This window comes from Balearica regulorum, chromosome 17 (assembly GCF_011004875.1).
Source record: "Balearica regulorum gibbericeps isolate bBalReg1 chromosome 17, bBalReg1.pri, whole genome shotgun sequence".
Taxonomy (NCBI): Eukaryota; Metazoa; Chordata; class Aves; order Gruiformes; family Gruidae; genus Balearica; species Balearica regulorum.
Window position 1 is genome coordinate 14,275,924 of NC_046200.1, and position 22,779 is coordinate 14,298,702.

Sequence of the window (22,779 nt, forward strand, 5' to 3'; positions counted from 1 at the left end):
GGTTTATATAGCCCTAGTTAGATTATATATGACATATCAAGTGTTCATTCAAGTTCCCTATCTTCTAAACTAGCAGTAAATCAATACCAAAGACAAGGTGTGTTATTATCCTCAATCTGAAAATTTAATAAGCAAAAACATTAAAAGCATTCAAAAGACTAATTCAGCTTCCTCTTCAACTTTACATATGGTTCCAGCCAATTATCTTTTAAAAATAAGCATTTCCATAACTTTTTTGATATTTCAGTCACAGAACAGTCAGTTTATATCACAACATCAGATGATTTCTTAAACAAGCAACCTGATTGCACAATGTCTAAAGGATAGGGTGGTATTGCACAAAGATGACATTATTTTGCAATATTTTAAAATACTTGTTCCACAGACTACTGAGATGCACAGAACACTGTGCTGGCACGCTACCTGCTACAACTCATATTCAAGAGAACTCACAAAAGGAATATGCAACCAAACCTGATAAGAGGAAGACAAAGACTGGGAAAGAAAGATTTGGGGGAAGTAAAGGAGAAAAGAGTCCAAAATAATTATTTCAACCAGTTAAAATGAGCAAGATCCCAAAAGTGGCATTAATGCCCTAAGGTGTGATAGTAGGCTGGATTAACCCAGAATGAAATGATTCCATACTGGCTAAAAGAGGAAAAAAAGAACAATCAAACATACTGTAGTACAATTCCATTTTGGTCTGAGTCCTCAGAAAATAAAAGTCAGCAAAAAAATTTTTAAGTGAACATAAGTCTCAGAAAACAGACTTTCAGAATAAATAACCTACATAACTCAGGTCCGAAACAGAGCTGTGTTTCAAGATTAAGTTATTTTAAAGAGGTATAAAAGTGTCAGAAAAATAAATGAAAAAGGTATTATTGTTGACTGAAATAATTCAATGGAATTGCTTTCAACTGAAGTTTTCTTCTGTATTTTTGGAGAAAGATTGAAGAATTTTTTGGCTTTAGGCACCAATTTTATTTGGGAATATAAGGAAGTGTATTTACTTCTGAATTGGACTTAAATCCTATAGTGCCATTGTTTTTGCACAACTCAAAAGACCACATGCTGCCCGCAAGGACTTTAAATCAGTTTAAGCACAAAATCCAACTCGATTTTCAGAAAGTCAAAAAGTCGGTACCTCTTGTTTGTGGAGTTCTTGCAGTACAGAAAGCAGAGCTAGAGCTGTAACTACAATTATAGTTGCAACAGATTTAAGTATTCAAAACCAAGGCCCTCTAAATATCTACAAAAGCCCTTAAGTCAATTCATTACTGATACAGTAAGTGACAACACTTGTGTTTGGCAGAGAGTACAACTGGGAGTCCTGACAAATCTAATTAAGAGCACATCAGGGGCACTCAGTTTATCCTTTACATACAGTGCCAATAGTGAGTGTATAATGAGCAAAGGAGCTTAAACATTAGTGGGACTTCACTAATTGGTCACCAAGTCCTGATTAAGCCAGGCTTCATATATAATTATTGAGGTTCAAGTGTCTGACACAAGTGTATCCAAAAAACACTTAAAGATACTAAGTAACTTCTTAACTACCTAAATAAAAATAAGGCACAAAAAAAGAAAAGAAACAGAAATCAGAAATGTGCAACTATGATCTTCTTGAACTACTTGCCATTTGTACACCCCTAGTCCAAAATATTTCCACTGTTTAAATAACTATCTTTTTAAAAAATTACAGAAATATGAATAATAACATAGTGTCTCAATTACATTAAATAATGCAAATATTTGGGATATATGTAGGCATTCCAGTAACCTTATATATGTAAATATTTGTATATACAATAGATGTTGCCAGCAAATAACAACTGCAAGAGAAGGTTTTACAAAATCCAGAAGTTAAAGATGACAAGGGTGGTTTTACATGTTTGTTCATTTACATTCATTAAATCAGTAAAAAGATCCATAACTTCATAATTCTAGAGATAACCGATGGGCATTATAAACTGGAATCTACAAAAGTATATGCCACCATATCCCCCCTAAATGGTGAAAGAGGTGACCCGAACTGTGTAACCGGCTGCACACGAAGACACATATATCCCAACGCACACATCCTGTACACACCGGCTTCCTCAAAATCCTACAAGGAAATGGTAGTTATAAACATACGCTGAAAATAGATTCAGAGTATTTCAGAAGGAAAAAGGCAATCTCAAGTCTCAAAGCTGTGAAAGCTCCACGATGCTCTGTGACAGCAGCTTGAATATTTCTACTGGCTCAAGTACAGCACAGGAAAACAGGCTACCTTTAAAGGCAGTGGGGCAGATGGTATTTTTCTGTTCTCAGGACAGGAAGGGATAAGAATTCTGCCAACAATTCTTTTCAAACTGGTAGATGTTGGTCAGTAGTATCTTGCTTCTGTGTTGGAAACTCACTAGGAGCCAAGCAACTAGAGCTCACACACATCCCTTTACAAGATTCTGCCACGCCAGATCAGCAACCTTTGCCAATTCTGCTGCATACCCTCCTGCCCACATTTTGGAAAGTCTGTATGAAATCAGGGACCCACAACCTACACTGTAGCTGCCAGAGACACATAGGCACTCCAAAACACACAGTGCAAATATCACAATAAATTTTATTAGCAGCAGTCCCATTCTGAGATAATGCTGTACCCATACGGAGAGAACACTGCAATAATGTAACCCTGTTATCAAGACAAGGGTATACTTGCAAAGAAGGAATTTCAAACTCATGTCTATCAACAAAACACAAAATATGACAGACCTGAAGAACCAATGGCACATATATCAACATCCCCTATATTTTGTCTGTCTCAGTTCTATGTGTTTAGCAAACAGCTGCGTAAGATACACTACAGCATCATGTGAATTCGTTGAAGTGGGTATACGCAGCATACTAGAAGCATTGCTCCATGGGCATCTTACCAATGACCCCACGCAGGGAGTCCGTCTGTTGTTCACGGACTTTATCTTGACTGGCAAGGGTCAAGGAATCTGAAGAATCGGTGCCTGGGGTTACTTTGCCACTGTCTTTTTAATGCTCTTACCCCAGGAAAGGAAGATGAAAAGGTTGGGTCATTATCATGAAGACATTAGTCCTCAGTGGTAGCTGTTCCAATATACCAATCTAGCTTCCCATTTCATGTACTGAAGGACATTCATAAAAAATAATGGCTGTAGCTACGTATCATACTGTAGAGCTGCGCAGAGGTAAAGCAAACTGGGTCATATATTTAATATTTTCAATGAAAATTTTACAGTATGCTCTGTGAGAGTTCTTACTATCTTTTAGAAAATACTGTTTTATTATTTTCATTATTGAATGAAAAACATCAGATGACTGAATGCAGAACACTCCTCAATTTATAGGTCACCTAGAAAGTTACTTTAGTAATAAAGCACACAACCATTAAGACCTTCAGTCCAAAATGCCTTTTTTCCTACACAGTGTGCTAACATTTTCAATCAATAATTTTACATACAAGATTCTTGGAATATGACACAAGCAAAATAACCCAAGACTACCAACAGCATATACCTACAACAGAAAATTGTAATTAAAACGGTAGCGCTTGATTAGCATTTTCCCAAACCATCTTAATAGTATCCTTAAGTAACGCTGAGTTGTTAATAATGTTTTACTGTCTTCTGTCCATAAACCATAAAAATACATTCTATTTATCAATGGTATGAGATTAATATACTTGAATTATATTTATAAATATAAACATACTGATATCAATGACACCCCAGCTTTTGCTGAAAAATGCATGTGAAAACACATCTTTTATAATCTGTATTTTATATCTATTCCTTCTGCAAAAATATGAATGTAGATTGTATTCCATTGGGTACACTACCCAGTATTTCAGAGTAGATAAGAATTAAGTCAGCTTTAGCACACACAGGATTATAAATGAAAAAACACAACCAAACAAACACCCCCCCCAAAACCAGATATAATACACTAGGCTTGGTGTATGATTTTACTGAAACCATAAGTGAGACTGAGAAGAAACTCAGCAAAGATGAACATAACATTTCAAAATTTAAACCTCAAAGTTACAAAAATAATTGTCTGGAAACTAAGCCTCTTATACTGAAATAGAAAAGCTTATTTTTATAAGGGTAGGAAGAATTAGTGAAAAATTCACAGTATTTTTACCACATTTATTTTGACAAGCCAGGAATAAGCACATATTAATTAAAGTTAAATCAGATTGATTTTTATTATTTTCCTTCCTAGTCTTTCCTCATTTATGGTGTTAGTTGGCAACATGGTACATATACATTACTACAGTATCACTGTACACCATTTTCAAGAAACCCATAAGATTACATTACTGAGGGGTTTTTTAAACATGCTTAATATACAAGTACACAAACTTGCAGAATTGAAACCATTTAAATGGCTTCTTTTTCTCAAATTCAAGAAAATAAACCCCTCCAGTTTTAAGCTGAGCCACTCTCACTGCATTGCAGCGAACTGTACGCGCACAAGCAGTTACCTTTTCTCAGCTGTGAAATTCAAATCTTATTAAAAATTAAAATAGATCACTTAAACTTGGTTTACCATGCTTTTAGTGAATTATGTCATCATTTAATGAAACACCTTAATACTATTTGCCAAAAGACATTATCTGTGTGATGTCATGTGCCAGGACCAAACTTCCAGATGAGATTCAGACAAGGAGCTCCAGCCTTAGACAGGCACTAGTTCCACTAGTTTCCAATTCCTCCTGCCACAGCACTGCAGTTTTTCTTTAGGCCCCACTAAATGTGCTGTTCTCAGATGAAGATACCTACTGACAGGAGTTCCTAGCATGGCAGAAAGCGAATGCAGCTTGCCACAATGCTGAACGTCAATTTTGGTATCACTGATCTAGATGTTCCTTGGATAAGTCCTAGGACTACTCCCAGGAAACTGAAGGCAGTGATAATTTCCAGGATCACAAAGAGGAAGCAGTGCTTCAAGTGTCTGCAGTCTTCAGGTTTTGATGGCACTGATTAATACCCGATTTTGATGCTTGCAAAGGAATGAACACAGCTATTGAGCAAAACTGGATATGGGTGTACTGACTGAACTCTGTTACAGTGGTAAAAATTCATGGATTAGATTAAGGGGAGAGAGTTGACATATGAATGCTTAGGATACGGTATATATAGGATATATATATCTATAAGGATACTACATACATATATAGTTACGAGTGCATATATATGTGCATATATGTGCATACATGTGCATATATGCACTCGTAACTCGGAAATTTCTGTATTCTATCACCATCCCATGAGGCAGTCATGATAACTGTCTTATGAGTCAGTAACATAGACAGAAATCTGTTTGGAAACTGAAATTAAAAAACTCTATTTCATTGCAACCTATTTCAAGTGCACAGAGGGTAGTGTGGCTATCTAGATACCGTTCCTATCTTTCAGCCTTCTCATCCAGTAATAAAAGAGAAAAACTCTACTTCAAAATATTTCACTGATGGAACTTCATTTCTTCTCAAGGCTAAAAACCCCAACCTAACAGGCTTTTGGAAGAGGGGATGATCCATCAGTTATTTAAGCTACAAAGCACAACTTCCCTCCCGCATCCTTTATATTTAAGCAAATTAAAAAGAGCTTAACAACTTAAGTTGATCATACAGTTCAAAACAAACTTATTTTCCCCCCCAATTTCCTACTACACACCAAGAAAACAATCACTAAAATAATTAGCAAAGATTCTTGCATAATGTTTGGTGGTTTTTTTTTTTTTTTTTGCCAGTAAGATGTTTAACATTTTCTCATGGTGCTTTCCAAAACCAAAAAACCCCATACAAAACTCAGAAAGTGATTCCGAATAGAGTGTGCAGATGAATTTCCACCACACAGTGGAAGGCACTATCAACGTCTTGTATCAGAAAATTCTGTAAGCTCCAAACATACTCATCTCCTTCAGGGAGCTGCGTAGATAAATAAGCAAGTTTGCCATTTTCCAGCAGTAATGTGGAAACATACTTTAGACACACACTGCTGTAGAACAGACAATAAAACATGAAGAATTATTTAGTAAGTGACACACAACATTAGGATACAAAAAAGATACTCTGGAAAGAAAACCCACAAGTTCTGCTCCGCATTTTCTGTCAAAAGCCTCTGGTTTGCAGTGTAAGGAAAACAAAACCATATAGGGATCTGTCTAACCCCCTCTGCTGTTCCCTCACTCCTCCTGAAAAGACTAGAAAAGCTCATCTTGCACATCGTTTCTAATACTGCCTCGGAAGGTCATCTTTTGTTCTTAGACTAACTAGGTCATGGCCACTGCCATGCTCCACTTCATCTCTGACTTCATTCTAAAAATCACAGACCCCCCCGCCCTTCTCCTTTAATGCCATTCACAAAAATCACAGGCCCTGAATGAATTTACTCCTCAAAAGCCAGCTGCATGAGTTTTAACTCCTTCCCCATTTATTTATACTCAGTCCAAGACTTTTCAGTATATTCCTGAAATGAAGTTAGTAACTCAGGATGCTGGAAATTTGAGATGACTATATTTGCCAGAAGTAAAAGTATAAAAACAGACTTTGGAACCATTTGTATTTCTTTGCCAGAATCACACTGGCTCAGTTTTTCTCCACTCAAGGAGGGTATATACCTATATCAATCTATCTATCTATCTATATTTTTCCCCATTCAAGAAGAATAGTGCATGCATTTTCAATAGGGATTACCTGTTCCCAGGCTTCAACCTCATCCTGTACATACCTGCAACTTATTTCTAGTATTTTATACATTAACATGGGTTTAGCTACTATTTTTTAAAATATCACTTTATTTGGTCATGAAGGCATTACCCACAGTGCTAAAATACCTAAACACTCTCAGTTGGCCTCTTCTTCCTGCAACTGCTCCTTAGTGCTTTATCTACAGCAAGTGGCTGCTTAGACCAAGAGGTTCACAAAGAATGTATACGGAATTAACGTGAATCACAATTTGGGTAAAGATAGCTTTTTGTGCTATACTGAGAAAGAAAGCTTAAAAGAATAAATAAAATATGTCTGGACAAATTAGCCTCCAAAGCCTCCTACTATTCACTGCTACTGTCCACAGTTGACTACCATCAGCTTTTACAGTCTTTACTACCATTGTTCAGTATGATTAGTTAACTCCAACGATGCATTTATAGCAGAAAAATTAGCTTTGTGTTGTTTCATGTTGTTATCTCAAATTAGGCCATATGTATTATTGCTAAATAAATCCTCTTAAAATGGTGTCTATCCATAGGAGCTATGGTGACAAATACATTATAAAAAAACCAAACCAACAATCCACGTAAACCAACAACAAACATCATCATCTTCAAATGAAGAGTCTACCCTTCAACCCTAAAGTTCTCAATAAAAAATGACAGGTTTATATACAAGAATACTTCAAATACAATTTAAATTCAACATGAATTTACTGTTTGTAGTATGTTCCAGACTGGATATATTTATATGCATACTGTACATATATTTACAAATAGAATTATTCCCTGCAGATTAACTCACTGTACAAGTGATTCAGTGTTACATACATGTAAATAAGACACAGGACCTACTAATCTGTCAGAAGTCTAATGTAACGACACCTTCCATGCCAGTGCTGCTGCTGTTTTTGACAGACACCATCTATTGTATCAGAGATGCTTCAGTTCTTAAATTGATACACACCAGGAACAGACATGAGACTCACAAATACATTTAATCTGAGCACTAAAGCTCCAATAAAGTTAATAAAACAAATAGCTTTTGCTGAAGGGAGCTATCTCCCTTTTCCAGAAGCTGGAAAAGACACCACTACTTATGTCACTTTAGGGAATTAATCTTCCAGAAAATTAAACTAGATCTCGGTGTGATCAGAAAAGTGGAAGAGAAAACATGAGGGAGGAAGGAGGTTACATACAACCAGGACAGAGGAAGGTATGGAAAAACCTGGACCTTTCAATGGCTTCTTGCCATTACATCGACGTGAAATCAAAGATTACACATACACAGTGTATGTCTACTTAGACACAGAGAGTAAATAGCAAAAAAAGAGATATGCCCATGTTAAGTTAATGCTTTCTGTTTTTAAAAAGGAGACAAATCCATGCTTAATTACTGCATTATATCTTAAAAAAACCCTGCTGTTTGGAAGTACCTGGTTAACACAGAGTCTGTTATAAAATGAAACCAACCGTTCGTACTATTAGATTCTAACAGAGGTAAGACATTTCTGTTGTAAGACAATGCAGTGAGATAAAGAGATGAGAGGGAGATGGTACATATGATCTACAGAATGTTTTCCACCTGTACCTGCAACTGCCATCAGACACGCTGCTGTGACTATAGCTACACTGGATGAAGAAGTTGCCACCCCACTTCATCTGCACTTGCTCATTACCTTCAAATCTTCCAGCATAACTGCATGTTTAGTCACTTCCTAACCTAGTTCTGTCAAAATGATTCACGTTAGAAAATCTGTGTTTCAGCTTAACTCAGATTATTTTTGACAGAACTTGTTTAGCGGATGACTATAAATGCAAGTACCAGAAGATCTGAGAACATTGTAACCTTTAGAGCTAGGAGAGGAAATAGCAGTGAGCAAGTGGAGACAGCTAGCCCTTTTCCATGGTTATCTTGCTACAAGAGAAGCGCATTCATCAGACACAGAGGTCTGATTTGTCAGCCTGTTTCATCTGTGAAAGCTGTATATCAAGACTGGCATCTTTAAATAAAATAAGTAAATCTATATACTACTTATTTTACTGCTCAAAATGTCAGGTTGGGGTTAAGTGTCCAGAACTTCAAATCATTTAACTACCTGGAATTCTGTTGTATAATGACAGAAACTGGCAGACGCTATTCAAAAGATACATAAAACATGTGGTATTTCTGTGGAGTTAAGGGATAAATACCAACCTCACCTTCTTATCTTAAATTATCATAACAAGACCTGAAAAATCACTTAATTGCTTTCTATGCATTACTGAAATGAACAATAAGTGTCTGTGTTTTTACTTGTTACATGGAAAAAATACCACCAAAATACTGCATCAAATTACCATCACGTAACATACAACGTGAACAGGAACAGTACTCGATATATAGATCGCCTTACCTTTTATTAACAGGCTTCTCATCTTTGTCATAGGGTCTTATGAACCATTTTCCAATTCTTACGAAGTTTTTATCCATCAAGCACCTAGAAAACAATTACAGCAACAATTACTAGTTACATTTTAAGATGTAATTAAAAGCAGTCTTTGAACTTAGTCAATCTAAGGGATTAAGCAGCTGAATTTCCATCATATTGAAATCAACTTTGTAGCTTTTGTGTTTCATGTAACTCTGCCACTTTCTATTTTCCCGTACTAGTCATAGAGAATCACTGCCCCGTCTCATGATGCTGTCACTGATGCTGATCTTCACATATGCATTTTCCCCTCATCTCTGACAGAATCTTTTCCACTCCATGCTAGTCCCTTTTGCTTCATGATCCATCATCCTATTTTTCAAAGTCCTCTTTATGAACAAAGACAATTCGTAGCACTGATTATTTTCTATTCAGTGTTTCTCTCAGACTTCATAATAAAGAATATGCATTCCTGTATTTTGGCATGTAAATGGCACACTATGACATGTGAATGACAGGAAACTGTATTAACCAAATATAACAATAAACCATTTTTCCTTCACGTGATCCACAGCATGATTTCAGGTGTTGAAACCTCCGTAATTACTGTTACCTCGCTCAGAAAAACCTCACTCCAACAAACATACTCCCACATTACTAAATTTAGAACATTTAGTTATCCATTTTCTGTGGTCCCTCTAGAAGTGCACAATTTCTTTATAGAAACTATATTCTGTGGCTTTAAAAAAAACACCCAACAGTGAGGATGTGAAGCAATCAATAACCAATTTTGGTTGACAAATCAAGGAGCACTTGATGCCTTTCTGTGTCCACCTGTACAGATAAATGACACTGGCAATATGCCAACACTATTTAAGTACGCTTCATACATTCAACACGCAGTTGAACATACTGCCCAAGGGATCACATACAGAAATTTGTTATGAAGGAATACTTTTCAGTAAGGTAAATATCGTGTTTCAAAAATTCTGAAAGACTGGTCATTTGTTGCTAGTGCTGTAGTTACTATTTTGAGCAATATACGAGCTTTCCCTATACATTTCATGTCTAATCAGTATCTATTTAAATGGAAGAACTATAGTTCTCCGTTCTTCAAAGTTTTCCAATAGTTTATTTCTATAGCAGTTGCTAGAGCTTAACCAAAATAAAAAAAATTAAAATCACATGAAACCTTCTGAGAAAGTACATTCTGCAAGGTTTAGATAAACTGTGTGATCTATATTTCAAAAGCATACCTAGAAGACACAAATAGGAAATGGAAGACAGACAATGTAGATACTAATATGATCCTAATTCTTCTGTATAAACTTGGCAGGATTTTCCAAAGTTAAAGCTAGGCTGAAGAAAATTCTAACAGCACTTTCTCAATTAAAGCAAGAAGAATCCAGCTTAGTTGAACACACCAATAGCTTAAACCGAGTATGAAAGCTAAACCAGCAGAGATCTAAAGACACTGCTCTTGTGCTGGTGGTGGTGGGGAAAATATGCTTCAGCAACAGCTTCCCTAGGAAATACTTGCTATCAGAGAAAGTCTGTCAGTGTCAGCACGCTTTATACAAACAAAAGGAAGTCTGTGAAGTTTTACATCAGATCTCTAAAAAAAATAATCTGTACTAGCAAAAACCATAATAAACTCTCCCCCACCACACACACACACACTTTAATGCCACATCATCATGTCTCACGATGGCAGGTTTAACTGCCTCAAACTAATGCTACTTTCCTAGAAAAAAGTCTTCATGGGTAGACTTGGCCTTAAAAATCAACTGACCCTCACACACTGAACTAAATCACAGGTTATTTAAGGCATAATCCCATATGAAATGGGAAACACGACTGCAGAAGCATGGATCTCAAAGATTTGGCTGAGTGAACAATTAATGACAGTACTGAATTATTTATGCTGTATAAGCACTCAATGTAACTAGTCTTTAACAGTAAGCAGTAACAATGAACTTGCATTATAAAAAAAAGCTGGTCATAAAAAACCAAATGAGTGTACACTTAAAAGCAGTTATTTAATCATATGAAAAAGGACATAAAATACCCTGAACTCCTTGGCTCATTTCTCTAGTTAAGGCTGAGTGTTATTTTCTTTCAAAGCAGTACAGCTTTTAGAGCATTTCACTGTCACTTGACCCCTCGTATTTCTGATTTTTGTGTAAAAAAAATGGCCTGAGAAGGGTACGCTAATGATTATGAAATAATATCATAATATTTTGAGTATTATTTCCTCAGATCCTCTAACATTTTCTAAATTACCAATTAACATTAACTCCTGATCACTAATTTGGGTACTGAGGGAAAAAAAAAAGAAAAAAGAACATAACCAGTTGTGTAAACACCCTTTCTCTCCCTTCCCAGGGTTAACTTAAACCAAACACCTCTCCTCCCTTCCTTCTAGTCACAACTTCTTGGATTTTCACTGCGGGTTTCACTCAACCCCTCCCAACTCCTGGGTGAGGTGAGGGGTGGAGGAGGACATCGGGGTTGCCTACACCATCGCGCTTCCTCCCACCATTTGCTTCCTCCCGCCATTTGCTTTCTGCAGCAATAATTTTCCATGTTCCTTCTCCAGTGGTTGCCGCTTTCTTCCTGGAGCGGTGCTGAGCCCCAGTGCTGTGAGCTTGCCTGGCTGGCAGGAGATCCCTGTGTGACAGAACCAGCTGGAACCGTTTCTGGGCAGCAGGAGGCGGCCGGCAGCCTCCTCCCACCCGCTCCCCCCTCTGTCCCATGGAGGCCCCCGCTCCTTGCAGGAGCTGAAGTGCCCAAGCTGTCAGGAGTCAGAGGGTCCAAAACCCGCCCTGCTAGGAAAATAACATCTTGAGGGGACACCAGGTTTCTGAGAGAAGCAAATCTGTCCTTCACTAACTGCAAAACAAACCAAACACCCCCCCACCCCCAAAACTTCAAACACAGGCAACAGCCCTGTCACCTCCTGATAAGATCAGAAAGAAATTTAGCTTTTCTTTTTTTATTAATCAAGCTTTTCCTAAAATGGGTCTTTAACCGTGTTACTTCTCTTTTTAATAAAGCCTACACCATTATTGCTATTTTAAATTAAATAATTATGACTAACTTAAGATTTGGTTGACCAACTGCGTTTCAGAGATTATGACTGAGAGAAAGAGAGCGCTGAAGACTTTTCAGTCACAGCTGGACAGAACAACTCTAACTCTGCCAACTGATTTCAACTGAGTTATTTTATAAGGATAATTAAAAATTTACTTCACAAGCTTAAAGTTAAATGAATAAAAATATCCACTAGAAGTCATACTTTGGCTGGGTACCACAGACTAATAAACACAAAATTATTTTTCACTTACACACTGCAAAGCTACAAAAGAACTAGTGAACATTCTAGACTGGGGATTTCATTTCTATACTTTTATTCACTCTAAGTAGTTTATTACTTACATAAAAATCCCCTAAAGAGACTGACGAGATAGAAAACAGGAAATACAACATCTAGTCCTTGTACCTGTGTACATGCCATTCAAACTGCGCTTGCTAGCAGCTACGGACAGGTAACTAACAGTCAAGGGGACAGTTACTACACTCATGGGAACATCACCTCAGGAACATATGGCAAACCTGAGGACTAGTAAATCTACATCAAAGCAAGTAAGATACTAAAATGAGACAAGATAAAAGTATTTTCAATTAGCTCATTTTCTGAAAGAACAAATATTCAACACTACATTCTGCAAAATTACTGTAAATAAAAGGTACAGGAGAGGTGCATTATATTTTGTTGTTATTATTATTATACATTCAGAAAAAGTAGGAATAGCCTAAAGACACTTAATTCTGAGAACATCTCCAAATTTGTAAATAGAACTGAAATATAATACAGGAAGATGATGAAGAACTACAGTAACAGAGAAGGAATAAAATGCAATAGTCCAAGATGCCAGGTCATACACTGGAGGTCTAATAACAAGATAATCTCCAGTAAGCTTAAGAGTTGATAGCTGGATTAAGAGGAAAAAGCCGTAAGTGTATTAACTAATCACATAATAACTTTGCAGTCAGTCATATATATGTGTCGGTATATATACGACAAAGAAAGCAATTCCAGGAGACACTAGACCCATCAGAGCCAGAAACTGTTAAACTTCACCCTGAATATTGTGCACAAATTTAGTCAAATTGTAACATGCATGTAACAGGGATGACTGGAAGGACAGAGGTAAGATCTTTAAACATTATCTGTTAAGATATATACTACTTAACCTCATCAAAGGGGTTGGGGGTCAGGCACAATTATTCTCTGTAAGCACTTCAAGAAGGTGAAAACTTTTTTTTTCTTTTGAAATAACTCCCCAACAAGAATACAAGCAGAAACACATATTGACATTATTCTTTGTGTGAGTGTTTAATTAGTCTGCACAGTATTTTATGATACGTTACCAGAGTCAATGACTTAAGGGATCCAGCTCTATCCTGCATCTCCTGCACTATAGTTCTACCTCTCAAAAAATACGGTTTAAGATCAATATAAATGGTCTGTAGATATCCTGCATTATTTTAAATATCAAAATGAAATATTTGAGTGCAATAGAATTTTTCTTACCTTTCCAGGAGATTATGAATTGCTTTGAAGAGCAGGGTCCTACACTCATAGGAAAGTCCATTCTCCCACAATCCTTCTTCCACCACTACAAAAACATAAAATGTCAACATGCTCAGAACAGGGTAATACAAGCATTGGTACAAAACATAGCTCCATCAGCTTTAAATTTCAACAGTAGCATGTTTCATGAAAGTGTTTCAACAACTACTTATATTGCCAAAGTAGCTTTAAGCTTTGCTTGCTGAAGACACCAACTTTGAACTTAAAAAAAAAAAAAGAAAATACAAAAGCAAACACATTTGTTCGTAGCACTCAATATTAAGGCAGGGAGGAGAGGAACTCACGATCCTTCTCTGCCATAACTGCTGAGAGATCCTTTAAAACTTAACTGCAGATGCAGACGATCAAGAAACAAAATGAATCGTTAAAGGTGTAAAATCAATTTATATAACCTAAACAACATTAAACAACTATCCCACCTCTCACACTCAAGTGAAATTCCTCCATTGTACTACTTAAACTATTGCAGTTTCAGCAGTACACAGCAAATACATGAAACACACAGCAGGTTTTTTATGCCAAAATAAAACCTGTAAACTTGGTACCAAACTGCGGAGATTTTAGAGACTTAAATAATCTGTTAATCTCTGACAGCAGAGCTCAGCATGAACTAGTCACCTGAACGAGCACCTCAAGGATATACAAACCTCAAAAATATCTGCTGTCCTTACTCCTTGGATGCTAAAACTACCAAGAGTAAAACTATTTTTGGTACGCCCGTACCAGATTCTAAATCTTATGCAGCCAGAAGATGCAATCTCAGCTGCAGCATAAAAACAGATGATTAAATAACTTTGTCAAGGAGTAAGAATTTGTTAATTGTCTGAGTTCTGTCATTTCAATTTAACAGGAATATTCTGCAGATCTTTAGAAATGCAGACAAAGTTCTGCAGTGTGTTAAGAACCGAATACTTAACACCCCTCTTTGGCCAATTTAAAAGCTGAAACCTTCCAACAGCACGTCTATCATGCAGAGATTATTATCTAAGTATAGTTTACGCTACAATCATGTTTAAAGTGAAGCTTCTAAAGAGTTTCTGCTGTATGAAAAAATGCTAATTTTGCCAGCAGTCTTCAACTACAGCTTCAAAGCCTCAAAACCCAGCATTGTTCGTTATTCTGCTGCTTCTCCCAGTAACCGTAAGTCACACAACCTCAAACAAGGAGGCACACTTTTTGAACGTGTAATGTTGTGATATGCTAATACTGGTAACAGAGTCTCTCTCCTTTTGCAGAATGGAAAAGTCAGGGCTTTACTACCTGAATCACCTTATCGAATAGCACAGTTACTTCCTCAGAAGAATGAAAAGGCAGACTTGTCCTTTTGGGCACAAGCGTGAGCCAAACATCCTTCCCTGTAAAACCATTAAAGGCCCCTTTAATGCTTGCAAAACCTTACTGACACTGAGTATGTAATGCGCTGTAGCTGTTTACTAGGTAGAACTTCACACGGCCTCAGATTTCATGTTTAAAACAGTATTAAGAAAGTTCAGGATCTCCAAGCGTTTTCAGAACTACTGATGTACAAATTCCATACAGTTCAGAACTACTGAACCTTAAGAAACTTGTGCACTTAAAAACTGCACAATTCTCAAATATGTAAGCAGTTATGTATTACAGTATGAGAAAGATCACACCTGAGTTGACCTCTGTGAAAACTCCGCTTTTAAATAAAAATTCAAATGTTTTGTCAGAATTTGAAAAAGTCAAATGAAATTCCCTATTACACAGCACTGAGCTCTTCTCAAGTTTCACCCTAATCCTCTTAGAGCATCTGTGCCAGAAGCCAGTACTGTACCTCCATTAAAACCTTCATGCAAAACAGAAGAGACACGATTTTACAGGAAACTTCTCACAGCCAGCTCCCATGTTCTCAATCCTAACTCACTATCCCTCTTCTCTTCCACTCCCAAGCATACACAACAAACTAACGGGACCCCAAGTAAAGACCAGCTCGTATCATCTCTCAAAACTATTTTCTGCAAGCCTCATTTTGCCACTGGCTCCAGAAGAAAGACGATCAGATCACACAGCTCTACACTGTTTTGAAGGTAAAAGCAATGTTAACCGCGTGGTGGAGGTCCCTAAGGTCAAGTCTGCCAATGAGATCGGACTGGCTGAGGAGCAGCAATTGAGTGGAACGGGGAAAGAGGGAAAGTCTGAAGTGGTAGCATCCCTCAATATTCTAATTTTCCAATTTGGGTTTTTTTTTTAATTACTCAGCATACGCAAATTATATGTGAAATGGAAATAAAATTATTTCCCTATTAAATTATTTCCCTATTAAATTAAATATATCATAGGACATCGTCATAACCATTTTCCTATAATAAATAATGCTTTTGATTCCCAAGTATATTAATGCACTATACTTACTCTAACTACTTCAAATACTTCTTCATCCTACTAAAATGTTCCTCTCACAATTGCGAGTATGTACATGTGTGTGTTACAGTAAAAATAGGGAGAAAAATATTTAGGAATGCAGCATTTCACTTCTTCCCTTCTCTTTGGCTTCCTGATCCAGTTTCCGAAAGAAAAGAGCTCCAATAATCAGAGCAAGTTACAACTTCAAGATGCAAATGGTGAGCAGTAACAAAACTTGGCAAAACACTAGAGATTAGACTATCCCTGTAAATTGCAAAGTTCCTCACACTGCAACAATGCAGCTAGGCTTTAGATTTTGAAGGATATTTTAAATTGCTAATAGAAGATTGAAGAGTAGGAAATAATTGTTGGTCTCTGTCTACGCAGTGATTTGTAATGCTTTTAACACTCAATACTTTCAACTCAAGCCCTCATCCCCCTGTCAGTGGTGCCTGACAGCATTTTCAGGCACACAGCTAACAGAAAGCAGGTGCTGCACAGGTTCAGAAACGTTCTTATGCCAAGCACCTATATCCTGTCCTGAAGGCATTTTCTGCTACTCTAGTTGAAATATTTCTCTTTAGAGGCAACAAATTTGACACTATACAACAGCTGTGAAAGCCATTTTCGAAAAAGAAAACTTCTAGGGGAAGAATCAAGTAAAGATTGAATTTTAGTAAGAGAAAGAGTAGGACAGAGCAGGTAACTACCTTTTCCTCCATGAAAGTTAGAGAGGAGACCAGAATTTTGGAGCGGCAGCAAAGCAGGACAAAACCGTGGAGCACCACTTCCCAGGACAGGGGTAGAGAAAGCCATCGCTAATCTGAGCCGTTGTTTGCGGCAATCCCATTTTGAGTGGGATGTCAGGCTGGATGACCTCCAGGAGCCCAAGCTCCTTCTCACCTGTGTGATCTGCCAGATCCACTGATCCTCTACTGGGATAAGATTTATATAAATATCTATATCTCTCTGTATCTGTGCATATATACACATTTATCTGTAGATACTAAATACCTTATCTAAGCATGTGTACATTCCAGATTAGTCAAGGATAACAATTGGGAATAGCATTTAATTTCTTGGAAAAAAGGCAGTTCATCCCCTTCTCGCTCTTTGTCCTGCAATAGGGGGATAACTTTACCACTACATTTCTCACCAAAATAAGCAACTACTACATGTGTTTTGTTGTTTGGGGTTTTTTTGGGGGTGGGGGGTGGGTTTGTGTTGTTGGTTTGTGGTTTGTTTTTTTTTTTTTTTTAAATGAAATCACCTCTCAGAATAAACAACTAAGTCTATTAATACTCCACCTTTAAAAATCTGGATTCTCGGGGAAAAAAAATCAAGAAGATAAGGTCATATCATCTCTGCCATTAACTGTACCTCTATAAACTGCTCGGTTGAGATAGTCAGTCTAACTGCCCTTACTACACCACTCAATACAGGTTCTTTAAATACAGTGGAGGTAGAGAGCAGTAAAGAAGCATATGGATCCAGAAAAACCTGTGAAATTTTCAGTATCTTTCAAAAGTGAGGAGGAAGAAAAGGATAAAAACAAACCCACAGCTTGAGATAACCAGTTTTGTACAAGAATATTCTACTCATTTATCTGAAGAGGCATCATTGTTTCAATCTAAAAGAGTTAAGAAAGTGAAAATATAAATAGTCATTTAAATTTTCATGGAAAGTTAATAAAGCACTACAAGGTGCAGTGTTTTTCAATTGCAAACAAATCTCCCACAGAGAAAATACTTTTTATTTTCTGATTGCCAAAATATTATTAGCAGAAAACCCAAAAAAGGAAAAAAGGTGTATTTGACACTTATCATAATGGATAATGACCGAGGTGCTAAATCTCACTGCTAGTATCCATACAGAATGGGAATTCATCAATATCCTTTACATATAAAGTCTTTAAATATTTGTTATCGTTTTGTTTTCATAGGTTCAAAAAATGAATATAACATTTGTGCTGATTTTGAAGTTTATCCTTGCAGATTGGATGTTAAAAGAATTAAAGACCACTACAATAGTTTAGACTTACACTGGAAATTTATAATTTAAACATACATTAATGAGCAGCTTAGTGTGCTTGGGGTCTTTTTTTATTTTCAAGTCAGAGATATTAAGGTCTTCAAAGTGCCCAATGATTTTTATTAAGCCAGTCATGTTCTCAAAAAAAAAAAAAAAAAAGAACCATTATAAAAATTTCAAGGAGAGAAGTCACAGCAAAATATCAAAGCAAATACTTCAATAATTTTAGGTCTCCCAACAGAGATACTGGAAAGATAAGAAGATCTCTGTTCTGCTTCAGTGACCAAACTGACATATTTTACTTAAAAGAAATCTAGGAAGGAAGGAGAGAAAGCAAGTTGAGACTGTGTCGGCATTGCAGAGATAGTTACACCTTTAAGAAATTCAGCCACCCACATTTTCATAATTCAGGTCACACTGCCTTATGCAGTTTAAAAGCAGAATTAGTTTCAAAGAATACATATTTCCTCAGAGCTATGTTACATATTTCCTTTTAATGTATCATATTGCAGCAACAGCTGAAATGAACGTCTAGACATCAAAACCAGTCTTTATTCCCACCTACTGCTTTTTTACCTCAGGCATCAAAACTAATGAAACCTATTATCCAGAACACTGACTTCAGTTACCACATTGGCCACTGCAAATATGAAAAAACACTCTGGGACAGGACCAGTTATTCAGCCATTAAAATTACTGAAAATCAATTTCTTGCTGCACACTGCAGAAATACCGATAGATTAAAGCAGGACACATGGGACAAGGAGATTACTTGGAGGGAAGATTACTATGTCAAACTGCTACGGAAGGGGAGTTACTCAGCTACTCAGGATTCACATTCAGAGCAGTATATGTTCCCTCTTACTCTTTGATATCTTGTCTCCCCATGACCATGAAATATGAAGAATGTGGGGCTGTGTAGACACAGTTTTTAAAAACACAGGGCCAAATAACTTGAACAAAATCAGAAATTCAATTACTAAAAGCTACCATTTAATTTTTCATTTTAATTTTTATTAACTGTGCCCTTAAAACAGTATTTCAAAGACCAGCTAGCATTTTGAAGCATCGTTTCTTCTAAAAAATTGAGTTAAAAGAGTAACAAAGCAATGCAATGGTACATTAATTCTGAAAAACTATATTATACCCATAAAAATCCAATTAAACGCAATGCTACTGATCGATCATTGTTATACTGCCATTGATCACCTTGTAAAATCTGCGTTTGAAGTCATTAGTGATTAAATTGACTTATTACTAAATCAGATTCAACCCACTTAGAGATCTAATTTCCTTGCCCTGGTTATGATTGTAGGGAAATTGTACTGCTTACTCTTACAGTACTGAGAATTCATCTTGGCTCTCCGTCTCTCAAGTCAACTCATCAGCCAACATGGAAGCAACACAGGAGAAACGCTCACCAGCGCGATCCCTTTGTGCTCATCTATCTGCAAACGGAGCTCACGTGAAGCTCTGCGACCGTGCACGCACAAAACCATTTACAGTCAGTGTCCTACAAGGTATCTGTTATGGCACGAGTTCTGCACCCCACTTCCAGGGAAATCGGAATATTAATGAAGACTATCGCTGAAGATCGCTGTTCAGACACGACCCACGTTTGCATTTCAATGGACCGCAATTTTCTATATAAGAACTTACACTTTCAAGCAGAGTCGACTATGAAACTAAAATTGTTGCACTTCAGAAAAAGATAAATAAAACCTTCAAAGGCAACAGCTGTTGAATATCACAGGAATACTACGGCGCTTTAATTGTTGCGCATTGAAACAGAAATTAGCATAATAGCTATTTATTGAAAAACAGATGGTAGGTAACTATCTGCACTTAGATTATGTTAGCACTACTTAAAAGTATTACTTTTATCACTTCCTCACTCCCAGTAGGTACAAAATTGTTTTTTTTAAAAAATATACATTAAACGTTACATTTCCTCCCATATCCTCACATTCCTCTACCCCTGCACGGTCTCTTTTGCCTTTCCATCGTACACACCACAACGCAGATCTTTACAGTGGAATTCTCTCAGTACCACGGTAAACTACAAAATATTTCAAAAGGCATTGGGAACAAACCGGTCACGCAAAATACGTAATCACTTCTGGTTCTTTAGAAGTTCACTTCAAAATATTCCAAAAATTCAGGGGTAATATCTAACTTCTCCAAAACCAAAATTATTATCTATGAAATCAGTACAAACATTTCTGTGTAATTACAGCTCAAGTCTGCTTTCTATGTAGGAATGCAAAATTAGCTATGCCAGAGAGCTGAGCAGCTTGCTTCAGAGATGTAAGAGATTCCAAAAAAAATAGTGAAGTTTGCTGTGTGGTTTTTGCTTTGAATGCTTTTTACAATCACCCACTCTATTCCAAGAAAGAGTAAAATGAACATAAATATGGTATAGTTTTTATGCAGTTTACACTGCTTCCTAAAGCAGGAAGTTGTTTGCAGTGTGAAACCTGCTCTCGTTCCCCAGAAAATCCCCTCCCAAATCCCTGATTTACACTGTCCCACCACATATTTGTGTTTTCAAGCTGGTTTATATTTCTTTGCAGAGGTATTTCCTATAGATGAAAAGCATTAACCTGACCATAGTGAAAACAGACTACAACTTTGGAGATTCTCACCATCTTCCTCCAAAGTGTTCAGGGCTAAGGATGCCACTAAGAAAGAAGTACTTTCTTCAGAGTTTACTCCTGGGAGTTTCTAGCATGTCTTCCCATAATTCTGCACTTTCCACTTCTGGTACATCTTGTTTCCCCTTTTTGAGTCTTTGGTATAAGGTCATTTAAAAAAAAAAAAATTCTCAGAAAAACATAGAAGTAATGCAAAAAAATTTTGAAGGAAAATAAATTTAAGAGTATTGCTATGCTTTCCTAATCCCAGAAGACAATCTCTACCCTCCAAACTTGATTTGCTCTCTTTGTTCCCCCTTCGGATCTCCAAGTTTTCATCATTTCCTCCCATTTTCACTGACCACCTCAGACTCCAGCCCATGCAACGTTCATTCCTCAGCTGCAAACCCTCACCTCTGCCTTTTGATCTTTTTAGGTTCAAAGAAAATAAAACTACTGAATTAGATCTGCATCGGTAAGATCTTCCTCTCTGCACTGATAATGCAATAAGAAAGTAGACTTTTATTTTTCTTCTTAAAATGTTGGGTTTCCATTGAAAGCACATACAGCGTATTTCCCCATCCCCTACAGCCGAGGAGCTCTGTTGGAGGTAACAGAACATACGAGGGCTGCAAGCCTCTTTAAAGAGAAATTAGAGCAAGTTCAGCCATCACCAGAGGGACACACGGCTTGTTCTTAGGAAAAATACAGTTCATATTAATCCATACTTGGAAAGCGAAAGGAACCAAAAGTCTTTTCTCATTTATAAAGTATGCAAGACGTCATTCTTGAAATACAGATAGATCATTTTGGAAAGCGGGACCGGGATACTTTGTTCCCTCCTCTTGAACACAGGTTTGCCTTCAAAACACTTGCACAGCTCAAGCCAGACGATTCCATTTTGCGCTGCAATTCTGATGAGCCAAGTCCCTGAAAAGCCTTCCACTCGCCACTCGACCAGTTGGCCGTCACTCCTGCGCCGGCCCTGGTGAGTAATCCCCGCAGCTGTAGGGAAAAGCAGGGCAGCGTTCCCTCCCCGCTCCCCCGCAGCCGGCATTTCTGCGCTTGCTACAATCACCCTAAAGAGCATTTTACAGGAGGCTTAGCCCTGGCTAAGGGCACTCTGCAGCGTGACCGAGAGAACAGGGAAACACGATTCATTAGACATGCCTGGAGTGATAACAATGGAACAGCTTCTTGCTGCCTTTCATTTCTTACATTTTGCGGAGGCTAATGCATTCGCGTTACACAACGAGCACATTTACAGACAGCAAAAAATATAATCATCTTTAAGAAATCCAGCTTTTTTTCGTTATTATTTGCTGCTTTGCAATACGCTTGCAGGCTGCCACAGCTTTTAATTGATACATTAAGATGATAAATGCAAGACGGACAAGATCTCCAACCCATCCAAAGACACATTTATAGAGAATTGAAGGGTGTGATGTTGCCCAGTCTCTCCCTGATCACGGCTATCTTCCTTCTACCCAGCTACGCTGTACACTGTGGAACAAAAACCTGTACAGTTTCTGACATACAGTGTCAGATGTATGCTTATTTAACCAAGCAAATATTTGGGTTTCCATTAGCTAATTTTACTTTTCTGCATGAAAATTAAGAATTGGACTCTCTTTTTCTCAGTTTATGCTTCCTCTTGATACCACGTCATTACTTAGAGCCTCCAGACTGCTGTTTCCTTCTTTTACTTTTTTCAATCTAATGGTTATTAGAAAAAACAATTTTCTTTAGAAAGTCTTCTTTTCCTTAACTTGCTTGTAACACTATATTGTGAGAAAACAAGATTTTGATTTGACTAAGGAATATTGGGAAATATTTTTATAGCAGCCTCCCAATTTAAACATACGTCATGTAACAGCCAAAGGTTGTAAGTGTGAACTACAACACTAATTCCATTATACGCAGAACATGTTAGATAAGTCCTCTTCCCACTACA

At 37.1% G+C, this 22,779-nt stretch overlaps 1 protein-coding gene across 3 annotated transcripts in view; it reads right to left on the bottom strand.

The window, feature by feature from the left end:
* Positions 1-22,779, bottom strand: part of MED13L (mediator complex subunit 13L) — a 200,422-nt gene that overhangs the window by 90,995 nt on the left and 86,648 nt on the right. For all 3 annotated transcript variants that reach the window (XM_075769954.1, XM_075769957.1, XM_075769956.1), the window contains exons 3-4: positions 13,735-13,819; positions 9,123-9,206 (exon numbers count right to left, since the gene is read on the bottom strand). In XM_075769954.1, the coding sequence (XP_075626069.1) occupies positions 9,123-9,206; positions 13,735-13,819 (169 nt within the window). The remainder of the gene's footprint in view (positions 1-9,122; positions 9,207-13,734; positions 13,820-22,779) is intronic.